This window comes from Plecotus auritus, assembly GCF_963455305.1.
Source record: "Plecotus auritus genome assembly, chromosome: 6".
In the NCBI taxonomy this organism is placed as follows: Eukaryota; Metazoa; Chordata; class Mammalia; order Chiroptera; family Vespertilionidae; genus Plecotus; species Plecotus auritus.
In genome coordinates, this window is record NC_137773.1 from 163,543,867 (window position 1) to 163,564,778 (window position 20,912).

The window sequence follows — 20,912 nt, forward strand, 5'->3', positions numbered from 1 at the left end:
ATGAGTCTGGAGATAAAAGGAAAGAACAGGATTAGACACACACTTATAGATAGAATTTAAACTCATGAGTTTTGATAAGATAACCTGGTAGGAATTGCATGTAGGGCAGGGAATGCAAGATCTAGAGGACAGCCAATATTCGTCTCTCTTCTCCTAGAAGCACAAAGATCAGGTGTATGTAGCAAGTCACTTAAAGATGTTGGTTTTTTCCCATTTCGCATGTAAGTTGGTTAGGCTGTAGAAAGTAGGTTTAGGTGTTTAGGCATGCACATGCTTGCCACAACATACATATGCACTCAAATAATAGCTCTGAAGAAATGGGGGCAACATCGAATGGGCTGTTCTTGAAACTTGGCGCACGATGAATATAACAGCAGTTACAGGCCTCGAGGCAGATCTTTCTTCCTGGGCCTGCCTTATTATTTAGGTAGTGTGTTGTATATCTTCCATGTTACAAAGCACAAAGGGATCTTGTGTGGTTTCTTCACATAAATAGTAGAGAATTGTTTTAAATTTGAGAAAAAGAATCAGAGTAGCAATTTCTTAAGGATAAATCTGTTCCTCTGTGTGCACCCTCCCCACCTCCACCCACTTTGTGGTTTTGTTTGAAACTTTGATTTTTTAAGACTATTTTCCAGAAGATTTCCCTGCCTTTGTGAATTGTAAAGTAATGTCTTCCAGTCAAACAAGATTTATTTCTTTAATGAATCTATGTGAAACCCAGGGGCTGGATGAGGGGTGCCCATATATGCCTTGCACTGTGCTGGGTATTTTGGAAATGTCCTCACTCAATTTGCCTAGCAGCCCTGTGATAGTGGTATAGTGAGCTTCGTTTATGGCTGAGAAAAGCAAGATTCAGAGAGACTAAGCAACTCAAATCCTAGGCTTTTTTCTCTGTATGCCATGCTGTGTCTTTTTATACCTCTTAACTCTTTCCACACTTCTCCAGAGTTTCTGCCTGAAGGTCAAGCCAAGCAGATCTTCCTAAAGTTGCAAGACTAGCTGCTGCGACTTCCTAGGAATCGGTGCTTATTCTCTCCCAATTGTGTGTGACGGTGCACACATTTTAATACTGACTTGTGTTGACAGCATCTTCCCTTGGAGAATTCCCCTGCATGTTGATTGTGCAGCTTCCTGAACCCTCATTGCCCATCGGGTGGTTGTTTCTACCATTAGTTTCATTTCACAGACTTAGTAACTGAGAATTACAACAACAACAAAAAAAACACAACGGTCTTGAGATCAGAGGTGAAACCATGGGCCAATTCTGTAGTAACAAGTCATTTCTTTGGGAGTGTACCACCTGCTGGGGCAGTGTTATTGTTTGATGGAGGGATTGTTCAGTTTAGTGCATCAAATGCCTTATCATATTTGTGCACATTTTTTCCATGTGTGCTCAGTTGGCCTGCAGAAATCCCCAACCAGTCTGATTACCCTTTGATGCTTTTTCATCTTTTGTTCTGCCTTATTATGCCAAGGAAGTAAAAATGAAAAAAAAAAAAAAGAAAAAGAAAAAAAAAGCATCTTGAATTATAATATTTGAGTTTCAGTGACTCTAAGAACAGAAGGCCTAAGTGGCCCCTAAATTCAGGCAGTAGGTGGGCAAAATTACAAAACTGGGTCACACTAGTACAGTAGGTGTGTCAGAGAAGTAGACCTTTCATATATTTTTGGCGACGATACATTGGTACAGATTGAGGGGAATATCTAAACATATTAAATTTGTATTCCCTTAGATATAGTAGTTCTACTTCTGGGAATGTACCTTCTAGATGTACTCATACAGCTCCTGGAGGTAAGATATCTGGGCAGAGCCCTTGCTGGGTAGCTCAGTTTGGTTAGCGCACATTCAAGAATCAACCAATGAATGCATAGATAAGTGGAACAACAAATCAGTGTTTCTTCTTTCTCGCTCTTCCTCTCCTTCTCAATCTCTCAAATAAAAAGTCAATTATAAAAATTTTTAAGATATCTGGGCAGAGATAACTGAGCCCAAAACTTTGCTTGCTGCACTATTAAAAAGCAAAGTACTCTTCCCTGGTTTTCTAAAAACAAATAAACAAAATGTAAATTAAGCTCTGAATTTATATTAAGTTTATTGTTTTGGTAATGCAACAAGTCTTATCCTATCTATATTAAAAAAATTGAGACCGCAGATAAGAAAGAAGGAAAAGGAAAGTATATCCCTGATGCCACCACCCAGAGATAACCATTGTTAAAAATTTGGTATGTTTCCTTCTAGTTCTTTGCTGTGCAGATGTGTATGTGCCAACATGGTGTCTTTTCCCCTGCTTTCCCCATATAACTTTATAGCATGGCTATTTTCTTTCATCAAACTTTTTATAAAAATTATTTTTAATAACCACAAGATCTCCTGTTCTTGGAAGAATAGTACTTGAACTTTCTCATTGTGTAGGATATTTATTTGTTTCTAGTTTCGCTTTGAAGTATTCTCCCTGATGGTAGCAGGCCAAAATGTACCTACACGTTGCTTTTTACTAGTTAATTTTTTTGTCCCACATGTCCTGGTTGATTTTGGTTTGCAGAAGCTTCGTTAATAGAGTCTGGGTCAGTATATTCTTTGTTTCTCTCTTGGTAAATCACCTTTATGGCAATTATAAGTCAAAAAGTTATAATCGAGATTACTATATATACATATGTGTATATATATATCACATATATACTACATTGTTTTCTTTTAATTTCAGCCTTAGCATTTTATTTTAATGCACATATTTTTTTGAATTTTTGGGTGACACAAATAATGTTGGTAGTGGTAGTCTGGCACTATTTAAAAGCTTGGACTCTAGAGCAGCCATGGGCAAACTACGGCCCACGGGCCGGATCCGGCCCTTTCAGCTGTTCTATCCGGCCCGCGGAGCCGAAAGAGAGGAGGGTTCTCTTGCTCTCCCCTCCGCTCCTTTACTTTGAATTTATATTAGTTCACACAAACACTCCATCCATGCTTTTGTTCTGGCCCTCCGGTCCAGTTTAAGAACCCATTGTGGCCCTCGAGTCAAAAAGTTTGCCCACCCCTGCAGAATCACTGGCCTGCGTGTGAATCTTGAGTGGTAGCCGTGTGATTTTAGGTCAATATTTTATCCACTTGTAGTTTCTGTTTTCTGATTTGTAAAATAGTGATGATAATAATGTCTACCTTGAAGGCTAAACATATTGGGGAACATGCAGGGCACAGTGCTCAACGCATAGTAGATGCTTAATGAGAGGTAGACATCATTGCTATTGTTATTTGTTGCTTGTTATTCACACTTTTTTTTTATATATATCACTATAGTTTTTGTTTGTTTTTGTCACACACGTTGTCCTCACTTCAAGGACCTCTTCCTCAGCTGTAAATTTAAACTTATTTAGTTATTCCTGTAATCCATCACACTCTCCCCTCTCCTTTTCTTTCTCTTCTGTCATTTTTCCCACCCCAAGTATTGCTAAAATATGAATTGTGAATTAGCATTACATGAAAATTAGGACATAATCCTGAGTTCCAGTCCCCCCCCGCCATATCTATACTAGAGGCCCAGTGCATGAGATTCGTGCACTGGGGGGGGGGGGGGGCGGGGAGGGTCCTTCCGTCAGGCCTGCACCCTCTGGCAGTCCAGGAGCCCTTGGGCGATGTCCTTAGTGCTGCTGCAGAGGTGGGAGAGGCTCCTGCCACTGTGCTCGCCAGACATGAGCCTGGCTGAGTGACACAGTGACCACCAGGGGCAGCTCCTGCGTTGAGCGTCTGCCCCCTGGTGGTCAGTACACATCATAGGGACTGGTCGTTAACCATTGGTTCGATTTGCATATTAGCCTTTTATTATATAGGATGGATTTGTATCTTTTAAATCAGAACTATTAAATTGCTGATTCTTAATGAGACCATTGACCCATCAGGACTGCACAGAAGTGGGGTTGAACTCTTCCAGTTCTCTCACTAACCTCATGAACAGTCAACTGCAGGCTCAGTGAATCTAGTGCAGACTTCAGAATGAAGGCGGAGAAGCAAAATGTATTAGACGCATGGCAAGTTGGTAATGACCTGTTTAGATCACTTCTTTATGCCTGTGGTTTTTCTGGGTCCTTGACTTCAGCTTTTGTCATAGGCATTTTGCATTTCTTCGGGGGGCGGGCGGGGGAGGGATCATGGAGAGCCGCCCTTTTTGAAGGGATCCATTGTCACTACCAGTCAGATTCTCATGGGAAATGGAAACCACAGAGGAACAATCATAAATGACAGTTCTTATTATGTAATTTTGTCTGAACTGACATTTGCTGCCCTGTCTTTAATATAGAGATTAAAAGATCTCCATTCCTGATGTTTTTCATTTTCCCCTTTTTTGGTTTCTAAAAATAACATTAAATGTAAAGCAACAACAACAATGACATAATAATAAAATAACACAGAAATGTTTAAAAGTCTCTTGTAAATCTGTCCCAGAGACAGACATTGTAGTTTTTGTCTGTAAACCTTTCCATCTTTCTTCATGTACATACATGCATTCCAGTATATCACATATCTATATTATGTATACTTTAAAATTAGCATTGGTGACAGGATGGTGTGGCTCAGTGGCTGAGCGTCAACCCATGAACTAGGAGGTCAAGGCTGGATTCTAAGTCAGGGCACATCCCTGGGTTGTGGGCTCGATCCCTAGGGTGGAACGTGCAGGATGCAGCTGATCAGTGCAATGATTCTCTCTCATCATTGATGTTTCTATCCCTCTCCCATCCTCTCTCTGAAATCAATTAAAAGTGTGTGTGTGTGTGTGTGTGTGTGTGTGTGTGTGTGTGTGTATGTGTATATGTGTGTGGGGTTTTTTGTTCTCCCAAAACAGAATCTGAGACAAAGATTTGAGTGGACATAGTTTATTGGGAAAGTCACCTTGGAAAATAGAGGTGGGGAAAATGAGATAGAGTTGAGAGAGAAGTCCAAAAAGGACGACCTAATAAGCAGATTTTGGCCATGAACCCTTGGAGCTCAGTTCTGCTGGGGAACCTCTGGGGAACCATGTGAATGCAACTCCGACAAGGATGCTGGAACATTTATGCTCCTGCTTCCATACTCTGTGAGTGGAAGTTTGCCTCTGGGGTGTTAATTCCCCTGCAGCTTGGTCTGTGCCTGGTGCACAGATGAACAACCTTTGGAAAAGGCAGAGCAGAGAGGCCCCCTGCACGTGCTGGTATGGCTCTGGCAATGGTGCCTGTGACCATGATTGTGCTGTAATCACATGAGCCCAGGAGACGTGCTGCGGTACACTACGATCTTTAAGGATCAGCTACAATCCTATCCTGCATGCTGTTCTTCAACTAGCTTTTTAAAAACATCAGCAATGTATCTTGGATACATTTTCATGTCAGTACATAGACACATACTTTTTGTTTTTAATGGCACCATTCCTCCCTGAACGTTACAGGGGCTAGTTAATCATCTGAGTGAGAGCAATGCCATTTTACTGTGTGAAACTAGAGGTACACTAAATAGTTCTCCCTAATACCAAGGGTGATTTAACTTCTAAAACAATATGTCTCAAACGCTTACGGATACAAGAATCACCTGTAGATCTTGTTAAAATAGTGATCTGATTTAGCAGTACTGGGGTAAGACCAAACCATGCTTTGAGTTCAAGGTTCTACAGCCAAATGTACACTGTGAAAATATTTTTATAAGAATCTGAAAAGTTTTCATAAGGATAGACATATTGAACCCGAGTTCAGTATGCAGCGAGGACATAATTTTCAGCTACAAAATTGCTTTGGGACCTTGGGCAAGTCTTTTGTGTCCTCTGAGAAAACCTTGGGCATTATTATCATCCCTTGGTTCTTAATATATTATGATCCAATGTGTGCATCCCTGGGCTGGCAAAGAGATTATTCTCCTTGTCTGCTTATATCTATCAATATGTTTGACCAAGCCTATAAAACCAGATGTAAGGTATGCCAGAGTTCCAGAGTATTTACATTTATACATTATCTCTACCATTATTAGCTAAAACTAAATGAGTCCGATCACAAGCCTAGATGCCTAATATCACACTTAAAGTATCCAAAGAGGAATTCTAGATTTCTTAGTCCGCCATGTCTTCTATCACAATAAACAGTGAATATGTGGGTGAAGACCCAAATGTCAAAACCCTGAGGTCATCCTTGAGTCCTCCTTTCTCAAATGCCTCACATCCCGGCCATCAGAAAATATGCAGTCTACCTGAAAAACAGAATGTTTTAGCCCACTTTTTACTACCGCCATCTCCACTGTGGTTTTCATAATCCCTCTCCTGACCTATGCAACATCTTCCCAGCTAACAGGAACATGGCCCCTTTGCTTAACTTCCGTCCTCTTACTAACATTTCTTTCCTTAACAAATCAGATCATGTCTTTCCCCACTTAAACTCTTCAATGCTGTCCCACTGCACATAAGAACATAATCCCAGGTCCCAGCATGTAGGCACAGCATGGCCTACGATGCCCTATTCAATCTGGCCCCTTTGTGCCTTTCCAATGTCATTTCGTACCACTCCCCCCTGGCTTCCTGTGCCCCAGCCCCACTGGCCTTTCTGCTTTCCCTGGAGCCAGGAAACTCTTTTCTTCCTGAGGGACTTGCCACCTCCCTGGAAAATGTCTTCAGTCCTATGAATTTCATGCTGCTTTTCTTTTCAGTGGATCTGAAATGCATCAGTCTCTTCTCTGTGCCAATGTTGCCATATTTAGCCATTGTTAAGTCTTACTTTGGCAATTTCTAAAGATTCACAAGGAAAGAGAGGTGGGAAGAAAAAAATAAAAGGAAGACAAGATTTCGGTTCTTGCTGCCCTTCCTACCTATCTTCTTTGATTTCTGCATTCTTGTATGCTAACCAGGTAGTTTTCACAGAATAGATAGTAAATTAAATACCATCACCTGTAAATAGATACATTTTGAGTTAATGCTGTCTTTAATATGAGCTTCTGATATTGATGCAGTTACCTATTCCCCCAAGTGCTTAATTTTGTTTCCCATTTACTTGAGAAGAAAATGTAGGCAGGCACAGCAGCTTAAGATTAAAAAAGAGAAGACATAGATATTAACATCTATAAAGTGTCTCTTTAATCCTCACAGTGACTGTACAGTAACAATATCCATCTTTTAAATGACAAGGAAATGAAGAATTCAGGAGATGAACTTACTAGTGCAGAACTGCAGAGCATACACACGTGTGTATTTGTGTACATGTATACATACATACACATATACTCACATATATATAATCTCCATGTATATAAACTTATATATAGCTACTATGGCAGTGCTTCTAGTTTTACAACCAGATCAGAAGTGGAAATCCAGAGCAGTTTTTCGTTGCATTGGCATCATTTAATCATTGCAATCCGTGAAAATAATTTTAAAGAATTTCTGAGTTCTCTATAAGAATTTATAAATTTGGGGCTTTCCATTCTATGACAGTCTGAAAAAATGTACGAGAGCCTATTTGAGGTCATCTGGTTGACTAGATGATGCCACTGCCTGTGTCTGTATTTACATCTATAATCATATAGTGCCAAGGACTGTCTCGGGCTAATGGGGAAAGCACGAGGTAGACCTAATCAGTAAATGATGCTTTCAAGCCAAATGAACGCTGTTGGCTTGGCAAGCTACGCTCAGATGAAGGTTTCACAGTAATCCAAGTAGATACAAGTGGTGGAAGGAGCAGAATGTCATGTGGCAAAAAGAATGTAACCTGTGAATTTCAAAACTATTGGGTACTGCAGCAGTCAGCAGCATATTCACGTTGTAAGTGACAGTTCAGATTTAGCAAAACATCATCATCCATGATATTAAATTAATGTTTTAATTAAATTGTATTGGTTATGCAACTTTGCTTTTATGCACTTTTAAAGCATACTTGGTTTAATAGTTGCAATTCAAGCTATAAACAGAGGCATTTATATCCCCTAATTAAATGTTTGTACATATTTAAGTTCTGCTTAATAAAAATAACCAAATCAACACTGGGAGTCTATTATATATCTTATATAATAAAAGGCTAATATGCAGTGACCGAATGGTGGAACAACCGGTCACTATGATGCACACTGACCACCCGGGGGCAGATGGTCAATGCAGGAGCTGCCCCCTGGTGGTCAGTGCACTCCCACAGGGAGAGCGCTAAGCTGTCCGTCAAACATCCCCCGAGGGCTCCCAGACTGTAAGAGGGCGCAGGCTGGGCTGAGGAACACCCCCACCCCGAGTGCATGAATTTCATGCACTGGGCCTCTAGTATTTATATAAAATCTATAATGTATATCATAACACACAGTGATAGATATGTGGTGTATAATTTTTCTTCTTTAAAGGCCTGGTACCAGGGTAACTCAATCTTGGCCTGACAGGTGCCTTCTTTCACAGATGATTCTTCCCTATAGGCAGTTCTCTGTGTGTTCTGGGATGCCAGTGGCAGCCCCCTCACTGAAGTGTAACAAACAAAAAGCTTTCCATACATTGCCAAGTGTCCCTCGGGGGACTGCTGTTTTAGAATCACTGATCTATGCATTACTCAACTATCGCGACTGCTTATCCCATTATTACTATTATGGTTGCCAAGTGGTGACTGACAATTCCAATCTCCCTTCTGCATTTATTAGTTTGCCTTCTACCTTAAGGAACTCCTCCTGTATTCAGTTATTCACTTATATGAGAAGAGACTCATAGATTCTTATTTTATTTTATGGGTTACAACCATTACTTACATTTTGTATATTTATGCTCCAATGTTTTGAATAGAGCTCTAATGAGGTAAAGATAAATGATGGATATAAACCAGCTGCTCTTTTCTCTCCTCCTTAGCGGAGCATATTAGCTAATTTTTGCAGTTCTTTTCAGGTATTAGAGTAATCCAGCAGAAGCGCCGTTGTCTCAATGGGTAGGTGCCAGTTCTGCCTCAGTGATTCATTGAAGTGGAGCTGAAGGAGCGCCAGTCCCTTTCTCCTTGGAAGCCGGGAGTGTTTTATTGTTCTTCACTGTGCCGAGAATGCCAATGACTCTAAAGCTGGGAAAAAAAGACTCTTAATGAGTTTTAGCATTTTAATGTACTGCAGGTTCCCAATTGTATGAATTTAAGAAGCTTAGCAATTCGGTATCTTCTGAATAATACCATTTATTTTATACTCTAAATACTCCCAGGGAAGTCTGAAAAACATTGTAGCTTCTTTGGTATAATAGCTCTCTTTGCTAGGCTAATTGACTTGAACAGTGGAATTGCTCCTTAAAAAAAAAAATCACACAGTTTTGATTAATGAGCTCAGTAATAAAGCATTAATCGTTTTAGCTCATGAATGATAGGAACAGTATTCTCTCCCCCCACCCCCACGTCCTATTCCTAGATTCTCTTGCTGACACAGTGGCCATATTTTTAGGATCTCATCATCAGTTTAACATGCCCATCTCCACATAACTTAATAGAATGTCTACTAACATATCCTATTAATGTTTGCACCTATGAGGAACTCAATGGGAAAGATTCTAAATAGCAATCATTATTTTATTTATGAACATGACTTAACGTGTAGTAGTAGCTATCCCTTTTGAAATGCCATAAAATTATTTGTATAATTTAGTAATAAGTATAAAATGAGTTGCTGAGCTTTTCCTATGTACTTGGAACTCTACTAAACTTTTAGTGTATCGTATCATTGATTTCTCTCAGTAACACTCTGAGGTTATTAGTATTATTATGTCCACTTTAAAATTCAGGAAATTTGCCAAAACCGGTTTGGCTCAGTGGATAGAGCGTCAGCCTGCGGACTGAAAGGTCCCAGGTTCGATTCCGGTCAAGGGCATGTAACTTGGTTGCGGGCACATCCCCAGTGGGAGGTGTGCAGGAGGCAGCTGGTCGATGTTTCTCTCTCATCGATGTTTCTGACTATCTATCACTCTTCCTTCCTCTCTGTAAAAAATCAATAAAATATATTTTTAAAAAAATAAATAAAATAAAATTCAGGAAATTTGGTGAGAAATGTTAATAACTAGTTAATGTCAGAGAACTAACTGGTTAATGTCAGAGCCTCCATGTTACTATCTGATCATATATTATTCCTACTCAATATTTTCTCAAGGTTTATCAATAAAATTATTTTTGTTGAAATGAAAATATGTAAATAAGTCAGTTCAAACTGAAATTTCTAGTTGTCTTAGGACTTAACTTATCCCAGGGTGTTTTTCTTTATATTTCAAGAATTAATTTTCATGTTTATTATGTAGCTAAGACACCATTTAGAAATAATTTAGATGGTCTCATCACCATTTAGAGGAAAATAAAATTTCAGGTGATGGACTATTAGAGAATCTACAAGGCACATGTCTACGTTCCTAACTATACTAATGTACTGACTGAGGAGAAATGGCTCTTTATTATTGAAATGTAGTTATAAATTATCCACTAGACTCAACTCTCTGTGGTAGGCAAGAATCATCATCCTATCATGTTTGTATCCTCAGGATTTAGCCCAGTGGCTGACATATACTAGAACATTAAATGTTGAGTGAGTGAATAAATAAATGGTCAATAGCAGTGATGTAAAAAATAAGTGGATGATTCATTTAGTAAAGTGCCTGGACTCAAAATATGCAAATCAACAAGTGACTTTGACTCATATTAGTGTTGTGACCCTAAGTGCCTCCAATTTTTCAAGCATGCCAGTCTACTGAAGTTTCCTAGAGATAGAAGGGAGGGGAAATATGAGATGTATGCATTCCTTTTTCATTGACCTTCTAGGCAGTCTTGGTGGAATCATTTAGCTCATTGTGGAGGCACATTAAGAATAAGACTTACCTCTTTCCACATATGAGTTTTGAGCAGTTTACAATTGATATATGTGTCACATAAAAGCTGATAGTGGTGATGGAAGTTTCTCTTTTAAAAGGCAAATTGGTTTATCTCATTTAAACACCTTGAACCCAAAGTTGCACCTTCACTTTGCTATTTCTCTGCCAGGATCACAATGTTAATACAAGAAATGGTCACGTGACAGTAGCACCTAGTAAGCTTCCTCTCCCGACCTGCCCCTGCATTCTTGCATTGATAAATTGGTTTTCATCATGAACTACGTGTGCGCGGGCACACGCAAACACGCGCATGCACATTTTCTCCAAACTGATGTTAAGGATCATAAGCCACCAAATGTTTGGTAGTCTGTTTTGGCTCTTTTGGAAAGACTATAATTAAATAAACAGAGGATATGCCATCTTTCAGTTAGACAAACAGCATTCAAATGTACAGCCAGGTTCTTAAAAAGTATTTCCTCTTCCTCTGTAACCTGTGAGATGTGCATGTCTTTAAAAAGACAGTTTCTTGTGAAATTGACATTGGACGATTTTAAAATAAAAGTAGATTTAAGCAAAAATGCCATGTAACAGCAACATTTTGTAAACAAAGCTATGATTTTTAACTGTATATTACTTATTTCTATTTCTATTATTGACAAGCCGACCTTGTAAGTAAGATTTAACTTTGGGTCTTCTTTTGCTAATTCATTCCCTCAGTATGATTAAGTGATTGCCAGACTTAGAAAGGTAAATTGTGCTGTCAAGTAGATTTACACATTGAACATCTGTATGAATCCATCCAATGGCAGCTCCTTCACCTTGACCTGTCAGAAAAAGTTGTGAGCCAGTTATTAAATACATTGCACCTATTTTGAAATCTCAGGCCTCTGATTCAAATAGATTGGAATTTGAATTCTAGTTGGATTTCTTAATAGCTGTACGCCCTTGGGCAATTGCATAGCTTTCTCACATGTAAAATGAGGACATTAACTGTATCTACCTCAAGAATTATTTTAAGGAATAAAACCACAATAAATTTAAATAACTTTCAATCATAGTGTTTGGCACATAATCATAAAATAAATATGAGTTGATATTGTATCATAAAATGGTAATGGTATGAATCTTATCTAACAACAAATAATTTATGTGACTTAATAATGATAATCCTATGTAGCAATAATTATTTTCGTATAAAGTTGTCTCATGTAATATTTGAGACACAATTATACTAAAAAACTTGTTTTTGATTTATAGGAAATTCATATTTAACAGGGTGTCCTGTATTTTGTCAGGGTGCTCTAATTTCATGGGACATAGTGTTTGCCACATGAATTCTGTTGTATAATTCCATGGATCACCATTTGTGCTGTGTTCTGGGGGTGTCATTGACATAGAATACAATGAAAATGGTTGCCCTTTAGTGGAACTTTGTGTCCCTAATATCTTTTAACATCTCAGTGACATGTTTCTGTATATACCAAATACAAAAATGATTTGTATCTGTTCGGTATTGATATGTTGTTACGATGATTCTTCCAGATGGTTTTAGTAGGGTAGCATAATAAAGTTGTGGTTATACTCATGTCATTTTCATAACTCCAGTTATTTGAGGGAGGATCATGGTCCTTATCAACAAATCATGTGACAACTTTCCATCCCAGAGTTCACAGCAAGCTGATAAAAGAGATATTCCTGAAGAGTCACTTCAGAGACGTGAATCAGACACTGAGAAAATGTGGCGTGATTTGTTTACAATATTGAGTAGTTCTCTATAGTTTTGTTTCCTGTTCTCATTTTTTACTGTCAGGACCCTGAGTACACCACCAGACGTATTTGTGATATAGTAATATATTACAATAAAACTATAGAGAGATCTCAATATTGTAAAATGTTAATTTAGCATTTTCTCACAGGGGACACCATCACATCAGGGCTGATAGCTGGTGATACTGAGCTCGAGTTCATGAGGTGCATGTGGAGGGAGAAGTCAAGGAAAGCCAGGAATCCAATCTGGCCACCTGTCCCAGGACCACAGGTAATGCAAATTCAGTTATAAAGACCCCAGAGGCCCATTCAGTCATTCACTGCTCACCTCAACTTGAGGCTGCTCGATTGATCTAGAAGAGCTCACAGCAGCCTTTAAAGAACAGCACAAAAAACAGTGGTTCAGGTTGTCCTGAGCACTCAGCATAGTTCCATAGTTAGGTACTGCTGAGTTTATTATTCAGAATTAAACCCTCCGATTGAACTTGAGGATGTGAACTCCAACCTCCAATGCTATGCTTACATTAAATTGGAAATAATTAAATGTTTGTTTTTTTTAAACTATGTGCTTCTTAGAGAAATTGTTCTTCTTGGTGTTTATTTCAAGAAAATTATTCTTATTGGTGCCTTGGGAGGAAAACCTAGTAGTCGGCCTCCCTCTAGCGCCATGTGAAACTAGGGGAGGAGAAATCACCCTGACTTTTAGTGGAGGGAGAAGGCAATTGAAAACATAGGGCAGCCCCCTTCACTGCTTAGCAAACAGAATAGAGCACACATTTATTCGGCACCATTTAGAGATGAGGATGAAAGCTTCCTTCTTGGCAGTCCTTGACTTTTTCCTTTGCTCTTTAATGCATTAGCTTGGAGGTGTGCTCCCGAGCACCTATCTTAGGAGAAGGCTGTGCACCTCTTTCCCTGCTCAATGGCCATGGCTGTGTGGCGAGGAAATGCAGAAGTCCTAGTGTGAAGGTCAGAGCTGAGCCTGTGTCTTACTATTTCATAGCAATACAGATGTGACCAAATTAACCCATTGTATTAGTTAGTGTTCTCTAGAGAAATAAAACCATGTATATGTATGTGTCCGTGTGTGATTTTTTTTTTATATGGAATCTGCTCATACACTTATGGGGGCTGACAGGTCCCAAGATCTGCGGTGAGAAAGCTGGAGATCCAGGAGAACCAGTGACATAGTTCCAGTGTGAAGGCCAGCAGGCTTGAGACCCAGGAAGAACCAATGTTCCCATTCGAGTCCAAAGGCAGGAACAAAGCAGTGTCCCAGCTTGGAGGCCATCAGGCAGAAAGAATTCTTTCTTAATTCAGCGGAGGATCCGCCATTTTTTTCTATTCAGGTCTTCAACTGATTGGATGGGGCCCACCCACATTAGGGAGGGCAATCTGATTTATTCAGTCTACTGATTCAAATGTTAAACTCATCCAGAAACATCCGCGCAGATTCATCCAGAATGATGTTTGACCGAACATCTGGGCATCCTGTGTCCCAGTCAAGTTGGCACGTAGAATTAACCATCACACACACATGATACTGAAGCAGATCTGACCAGAAGGGCAGGCTTCTTCCAGGTCTCAGCTACAGGTGCTGTAAGTCCTGTAGCCAGGCAGCCCACACGCTAAGAACACTGCTAGAGGCTGAGGACATCTTTTTACAAAGTTGGTTTTGAACTAGTTCTAAAGCCTCAGAGGCCTTTCAGCTTGTTAATAATACAAGAGGCTCTGACTCTGCTTCTTTTTTCAGGCTAAGAGAAAACATTTAATTTTTATTAATAATTTTTAAATTGCTACAACATTTAAAATAGATTGTGCCACTAAGAACAATTGCTCCTTTGTCTTGCCATTGATTTTTTTTTCTTTCTACAGGTGAAATCCAATGAAAAGCAATATTTATAGGCAATATCCAGATGGTGTAGTGTAGTAGAAAGAGTACTAGAGCAAGAGTCAAAAAAATATATGATTTATAATGTTTATTTACTTACTAGCCATGTGACCTTGGTAACCTTCTTAGGATATCAGAAGCAGCTTTCTCATGTGTAGAATGGAAATAATAACTCTTGCCCTATCTACTTCATCAGGTAATTATAAGGGGCTATATGAAATAAAATAACCCTGAAACATGTTGAATACTATAAAATTCTCCCTATGTAAAATAATAATAGTATTATCTTCAGTCTGTATGAGTACCTGTGTTTTTAAAGTGTTACAGTCACATGTTTATTTTAGAGTTGTTTCAAACTTCCCCGGGGTATTTTCTGCGTGTTTTATCACAACTGCTGAAGATAATTCATCTTACAATGTTTTTTGTCCACCTAATAGTTAAAAAATGACTATAAATTGGTTACACACAATTTTGTGATTAAAAAAGGACTTGAGAGTATATAAAATAAGCAAAAACTAGCAACTTACTATTATATGATGATGGGAAAATAGGAATATAGTTCCCTAAAACAGTGTTACTTCAAGTTTGGTTCACCAAATGGTACTTGCCCACAATAGAAATAAGCACAAAAATTTAGAGTAAGCATTCTAAACCTTTTATAACAATTTCATATTAACATGACATTTAATCTAAATGTAATTTTGGTCCATTGAATGTAATAATAAAAATTACAATTTTCATTTTTCATATCTTTTAACTTTATTAATTTTTCTATTGTATTTTGCACAAATATTGGTCTGTGACAGATTGTAAATAAAATGGGTCTCCACGCCAGGTAGCCAGGGAAATGTTGCTTTAAAATCTCTAATGCCAGTAACTACTTCCTGAATACTTAATGTAGTTTTCGTCAAACGTGTGTTAGTAGATTATCTTGAAATCCTATTCTGTTAACCACCTTTTTTGGAATCATGTATATATAATAACCATAATGCATACCCCAAAACACAGCCCCAGACATAACCTTTGACCTAGATATGGGCAACAATTTTTTATCCTTCATTTGTATTCATTTGCTTAGCTATCTTGAAATGTCTGAAATTCTAAAGTTGTTTTAAAGTGTTAAAAAGCAAATGAGTGCTAATAAATCTTATTTTGGCAGTTTGCATACACAAAAAAAATCCAAGAAAAGTGAAGTCATTTAAGGAAAAAAACTTTACACATTCTTGAGTGAAATGACTTGTGTCTGTTCTCATTAACAATGGAGATGGTATTTTTCTAACTTTTTCACCATCTTTTGAGAAAACTAAGTAATAAATCAAGAAATTTCAGTACAGATGAAAAATATGTGGAAACAGACCAAATGGGGGAATTATGGTGTCAATTACTTATGGGGTCAATTAAATGTAATAGATGTGTAAATTGCAGTCATATACTTTTATAAACTAGTATATGCTGTAAAGTATTCATTCAATGACTATCTAGGAAATGCTGGCCAAGGCTAGGAACTCTTTATTATTTTTCCATAGCCTTAGCTCTGTAACTTAAGCCAATTGATGAATAAGCACAAGTGACTAAAACAAGGACTTCAAAGATATTTCTTTCTGTCTGTACTAATATTTCTTTGAATCACAAAGTGCTGTCTACTGGTCATTGGACTTTATGAGCAGAGGCAGTGCCATGAATTGGTAAGAATATTGGACCAGGTATAAAAGGACATGAGTTCTATTTCTCATGTGTTACTAATTAGCTGGCCAACCTTGAGCAAGTCATACCCATTCCTCTAGCTTCTGTTTTGTTCTCTCTGTGAAATGATCAGATTGGTTAAAATGCCCTCGTAGATCCATTCCGGAGCTAAATGATCATAAACATTTAAGGTCAAAATATTTTTTAAAAGTTCTTTTAAGATTGCGATGATCACTGAGAAGTTCAGAGGAAAGTGCTCTTTGGTTCATGGTGCCAAAGAATCTTTTAAGTCAGCATCTATTTACCTACACCCGATACATAAATAAAATTGAAAGTAAAAATGTGAATGTATGTATTATTCAAAAGTTCATTCTATGCAGAAATTAAAATCTATGCTCAAGTCAACAAATATATTCAACACGAATACTGCATTTCAAAGGACAGAATTTCTTAATAAATAACATTGTCCAACACCATATTCTTTCTGTGAATTCAAATTAAGGAATGACACTGTCCAATGTCTTATTGTCTCTCTAAACACAAATTAATGAGTTGGCCTTACCGTTTGAATTTGGATTCAGAACATAGCTTTCTGGGCGATCCCTTATGTAGCAGGCTCTACATGTTTATTGCTCACCATTTTGAAAAGCTGCCATGCATTCTACACTTGGGGAATTTAGAAATGAATTTTAATCAGGACAAATCGGGGCACTTCTGCCTACAGAAAATGAAAAGACCTGTACCGTACTCTGCATCGTGTTGTTGGTTGCTTATGATTATTTAGCCTGATCAAGGACACAGGAGAGCAAAATGTTGGGCAAATTTCATTCTATTCATGGCCCTGTCACATGTTGCAGCCCACTCTTTGGAAGCTCTGGCTTAAGGCAGGAACTCCCAAGTTGTGGGACATGTATCTGTCTCTCATGGAACTTGAGTTGATATAAGTGTGTAGGATACAAAAATCAGATCATAAGAAAGTTGTTCTTTTTTTTTAATTTCTTTCTCAAATATTATTTTTCCCAGGAAAAAAAAAGACTCTGTGTGGTGCTCATGGGCTTCTGACACATCTTTTAATTACAAATCTCATTTGTTACTGAGAGTCAACCACTGGGGTCAAAACCTTCTGCGAACAAACATCATGGGCATGATTTAATAACATTGATTTATTCCCTATTTTTACAGTAATCTATTTATGCCAAGTTATGATACCAACAAAACTTACCTTTTGAAATAAATTTATTTATGCCCAAAGGTATGTTGAGTTTTTTAAAAAAAACATTTATGTAAATAAAATAATAGCACAGGCTGGCAGAATGTTCTAAAATGATATGCAAATGAATGAAGCTTGGGAAACATTGGGCAGGTGGAAAGTACACTGAGTGGCAGATAGGAAACTTGGTTGCTAAATCTGGTTCTAACTTTGTCACTAAATATTGGATTGTCCTTGGATAAAATGATGAGTCTCTCATGTTTCTATTTCCTCATCGCCCAATAAATATAATGATAGTTGCCCAGCTACCTTTGGAGTAACAATGTGAAGATTAAAAATAAATGCTGGGTAGTGAAATTTGTATGTGCATGAGATTCATTATTATGTATCTGAAACACCACTTTTTAAAAAATATATATTTTTATTGATTTCAGAGAGGAATGGAGAGGGAGAGAGAGAAACATCAATGATGAGAGAGAATCATTGATTAGTTGTCTCCTGCACGCCCCTTACTGGGGATTGAGCCGGCAACCTGGGCATGTGCCTTGGCTGGATTCCATCGAACCTGGGACCCTTTAGTCCCTAGGCTGACGCTCTATCCACTGAGCAAAACAGGTTAGGGCTAAAACACCACTTTTTCTTTGCTTTTTTTTTTTCACCATCCCAGCAAAAAAACAACAACCCACAAAAAACAAACCATGGCGTTATAGTTTAGGAAAGGAGAGATGGATAATATTATCTCTGTTTTCTTTCTATGATCATACCACTTTGTGTGTGTGTGTGTGTGTGTGCGCGCGCGCGTGCATAGAGGGAGAGAGAGTTACACTATTGCTAAATACTAAAGTTGTACTGTCTTTTTCTGATTGATTATATGTTTATTTTTACTATTTTCTGTGGTGATAAATAAATATTTGAAAACTAACCTATGTTTAAAAATGAACCTATGATCCGCCAGTGTGGTTTAGTTGTTGACTTATGAAGTAGGCTCACAGTTAGGACACATGCCTGGGTTGTGGGCCTGATCCCTCTTAGGGGACGTGCAAGAGGCAGTCAATCCATGATTCTCTCTCATCATTGATGTTTCTCTCTCTCTCTCTCTCTCTCTCTCTCCCTTCTTCTCTGAAATCAATAAAAATATTTTTTTAAATAAATAAATCAAAATAAAAAATGAACCTAATAGTAGATCTTATTAATCTTAAAGCTAACTAAATATATTATGGCCTATCTAAATATTTAAAGCTGTTTTAAAAATAGTGGACTTTAGTTTCATACCAGAATTGTTACTTGATCTTAAATAATATTTGGAATCTTGTGTATTGTGTTTTTTCATTGTGCATAAAACGTCAAATTTTATACAATACCAAATTTTCTGCAACATATGATACCAAGTCTTTACAAAACATATTTTACTGTTACATAATGTCATTTCCTATAGACTACAGGATTTCTCTTTTCCCATTTAATCTCACTTATTCTTGAAGTTATGGTTGTTGTTTTAGTTAAAATATAATGGTTCAATGATATAATTGATGTATTTTAATGTTAATAATTAATTATGTCAGGTTATTTTGAGTCATACATACAACTAAGTTCCAGTTTATTAATTCGTGATGTGAAAGAGAACATTCATGTACATAGAAATAATCCTAGCTGTTGTTTGGTTTCCCATTCTATTAAGCAAAACTGACTTAAGCACTATTGTTGCTGGATTTGAAAATGATAGGCATCACAATTCATTTGCATATAAATATTCACGGATGGTCTAGGGCAGCGATTCCCAAACTTGAGCAGTCATCATAATCACCTGAAAGACTTCTCAAAACGCAGACTACTTGGCTCACCCTCAAGTTTCTGATTTAGTAGTTCTGGGTGGGGCCTGGGATTTTGCACTTCTGGCAAGTCCTGCATTGATGCTGAAGCTGATGGTGCTATTCTGTGACTATGCATTTTTCCTCATTGGTCTGGTACAAGGCAGTATAGCAGGACAGGGAAGCTCAAGAACTTTAGTGATACCCCCAGATTTCAGCCCTGGCTTTGATACTTACTAGCTGCGTAACTTGGACAAGGTAGGGATCAGTTTTGTCATACTAACACTTGCCTGGACAAGGTAGGGATCAGTTTTGTAAAATACTAACAGTTGCCTGGCTGGTATTGCCCAGTGGTTGGGCATCAACCTATGAACAAGGAGGTCACGATTTGATTCCCCTTCAGGGCCACAGGCCAGAGTTGTGGGCTCAATCCCCAGTGTGGGGCATGCATGAGGCAGCCAATCAATGATTCTTTCTCATCGTTGATGTTTCTCTCTCTCTCTCTCTCCCCCCTCCCTCTCCCTCCCTCCCTTCTTCTCTGAAATCAATGAAAATATATTTTTAAAATAGTAACAATTATATATATTGAGAATTTTTAAAAATATATTTTGACTTCAGAGAGGAAGGGAGAGAGAGAGAAACCTCAAGGATGAGAATCATTGATTGGCTGCCTCCTGCATGCCCCCTACTGGGGATCGAGCCTGCAATCCGGGCATGTGCCCTTAACCAGAATGGAACCTGAGACCTTTCAGTCCACAGGCAGACACTCTATCCACTGAGCCAAACCAGCTAGGGCTATATTGAGAATATTGAATGAAATAATGCATTTAAGAGTTTAAAACAATGCCTAGCATGTTATTAGCACTTGGTAAATGCAACTAGAAGTGATGGTAATTAGAGTGGTAACAGTAAAAGTAATAGTAGTAATAAAAAAGAATTTACTTATTTACCTTAGTTCAATTGCAATAAAAGTTCATTAGTTTTTTCTAAGGAAGGCTGGGCAGAAAGTTTGCTTTTCATTGATAACATTGTTTCTATAAGAAACATCTGGCAAGAAGGGAATTCAGTGAAGAAAAGAAATTCCCTTAGTGAAAGAAATTTCAAGACCATGCTGAAGTAGAGTCCAGTTACAGTTTAATCAAAAGTTTATCCATTTGTGCTGTAATTTTCTCAATATTCAGAACTTACTGCATTTGTTTCTTTCCTTTCTTTAGCAACAAGAGCAAGACCCAACAAACCTATACATCTCAAATCTCCCCATTTCCATGGATGAGCAGGAACTTGAGAATATGTTGAAACCCTTTGGACATGTCATTTCTACAAGAATACTAAGAGATGCTAACGGAGTCAGCCGAGGCGTTGGCTTTGCCAGGTAAAACACTTGCTTTGTATATTATTTATCTTTCGTCATCATTTCCTCTTTAATTCCAGGGCCTTTCTAGCACTAGGGCCCAAAGCAATAGTAGCAGTTTATCAAATTTATTCTATGTATTTTTGCTTCAAGACAGAGAATCCCAATGTAATTATCAATAGGTTGTGCTTTCTAAAATATGTACATCGAATGTTTATATGTGTCTGGAGTCATAATGATATGCATACTGAGTTCCCAATCATCTCTATGGCTATAGATCAACAAAATCAGATGCTGCCAATTTCTGTTAGGGATAATAAATGCCCAGTACCCCAAAGCTAAAGAGCCATGTGGTGAACGAAGCATCCAGATGGTTTTGCATTGATTTCCAAAGAATGAGATGATAGCA

The 20,912-nt window shown here is 38.0% G+C and overlaps 1 protein-coding gene across 9 annotated transcripts in view; it reads left to right on the plus strand.

Moving 5' to 3' along the window:
• RBMS3 (RNA binding motif single stranded interacting protein 3) overlaps positions 1-20,912 on the plus strand; it is a gene marked incomplete at its 3' end in the record, with an annotated part of 1,264,947 nt that overhangs the window by 995,494 nt on the left and 248,541 nt on the right. For all 9 annotated transcript variants that reach the window (XM_080673189.1, XM_080673187.1, XM_080673188.1 and 6 more), the window contains one exon: positions 20,367-20,524. In XM_080673189.1, the coding sequence (XP_080529315.1) occupies positions 20,367-20,524 (158 nt within the window). The remainder of the gene's footprint in view (positions 1-20,366; positions 20,525-20,912) is intronic.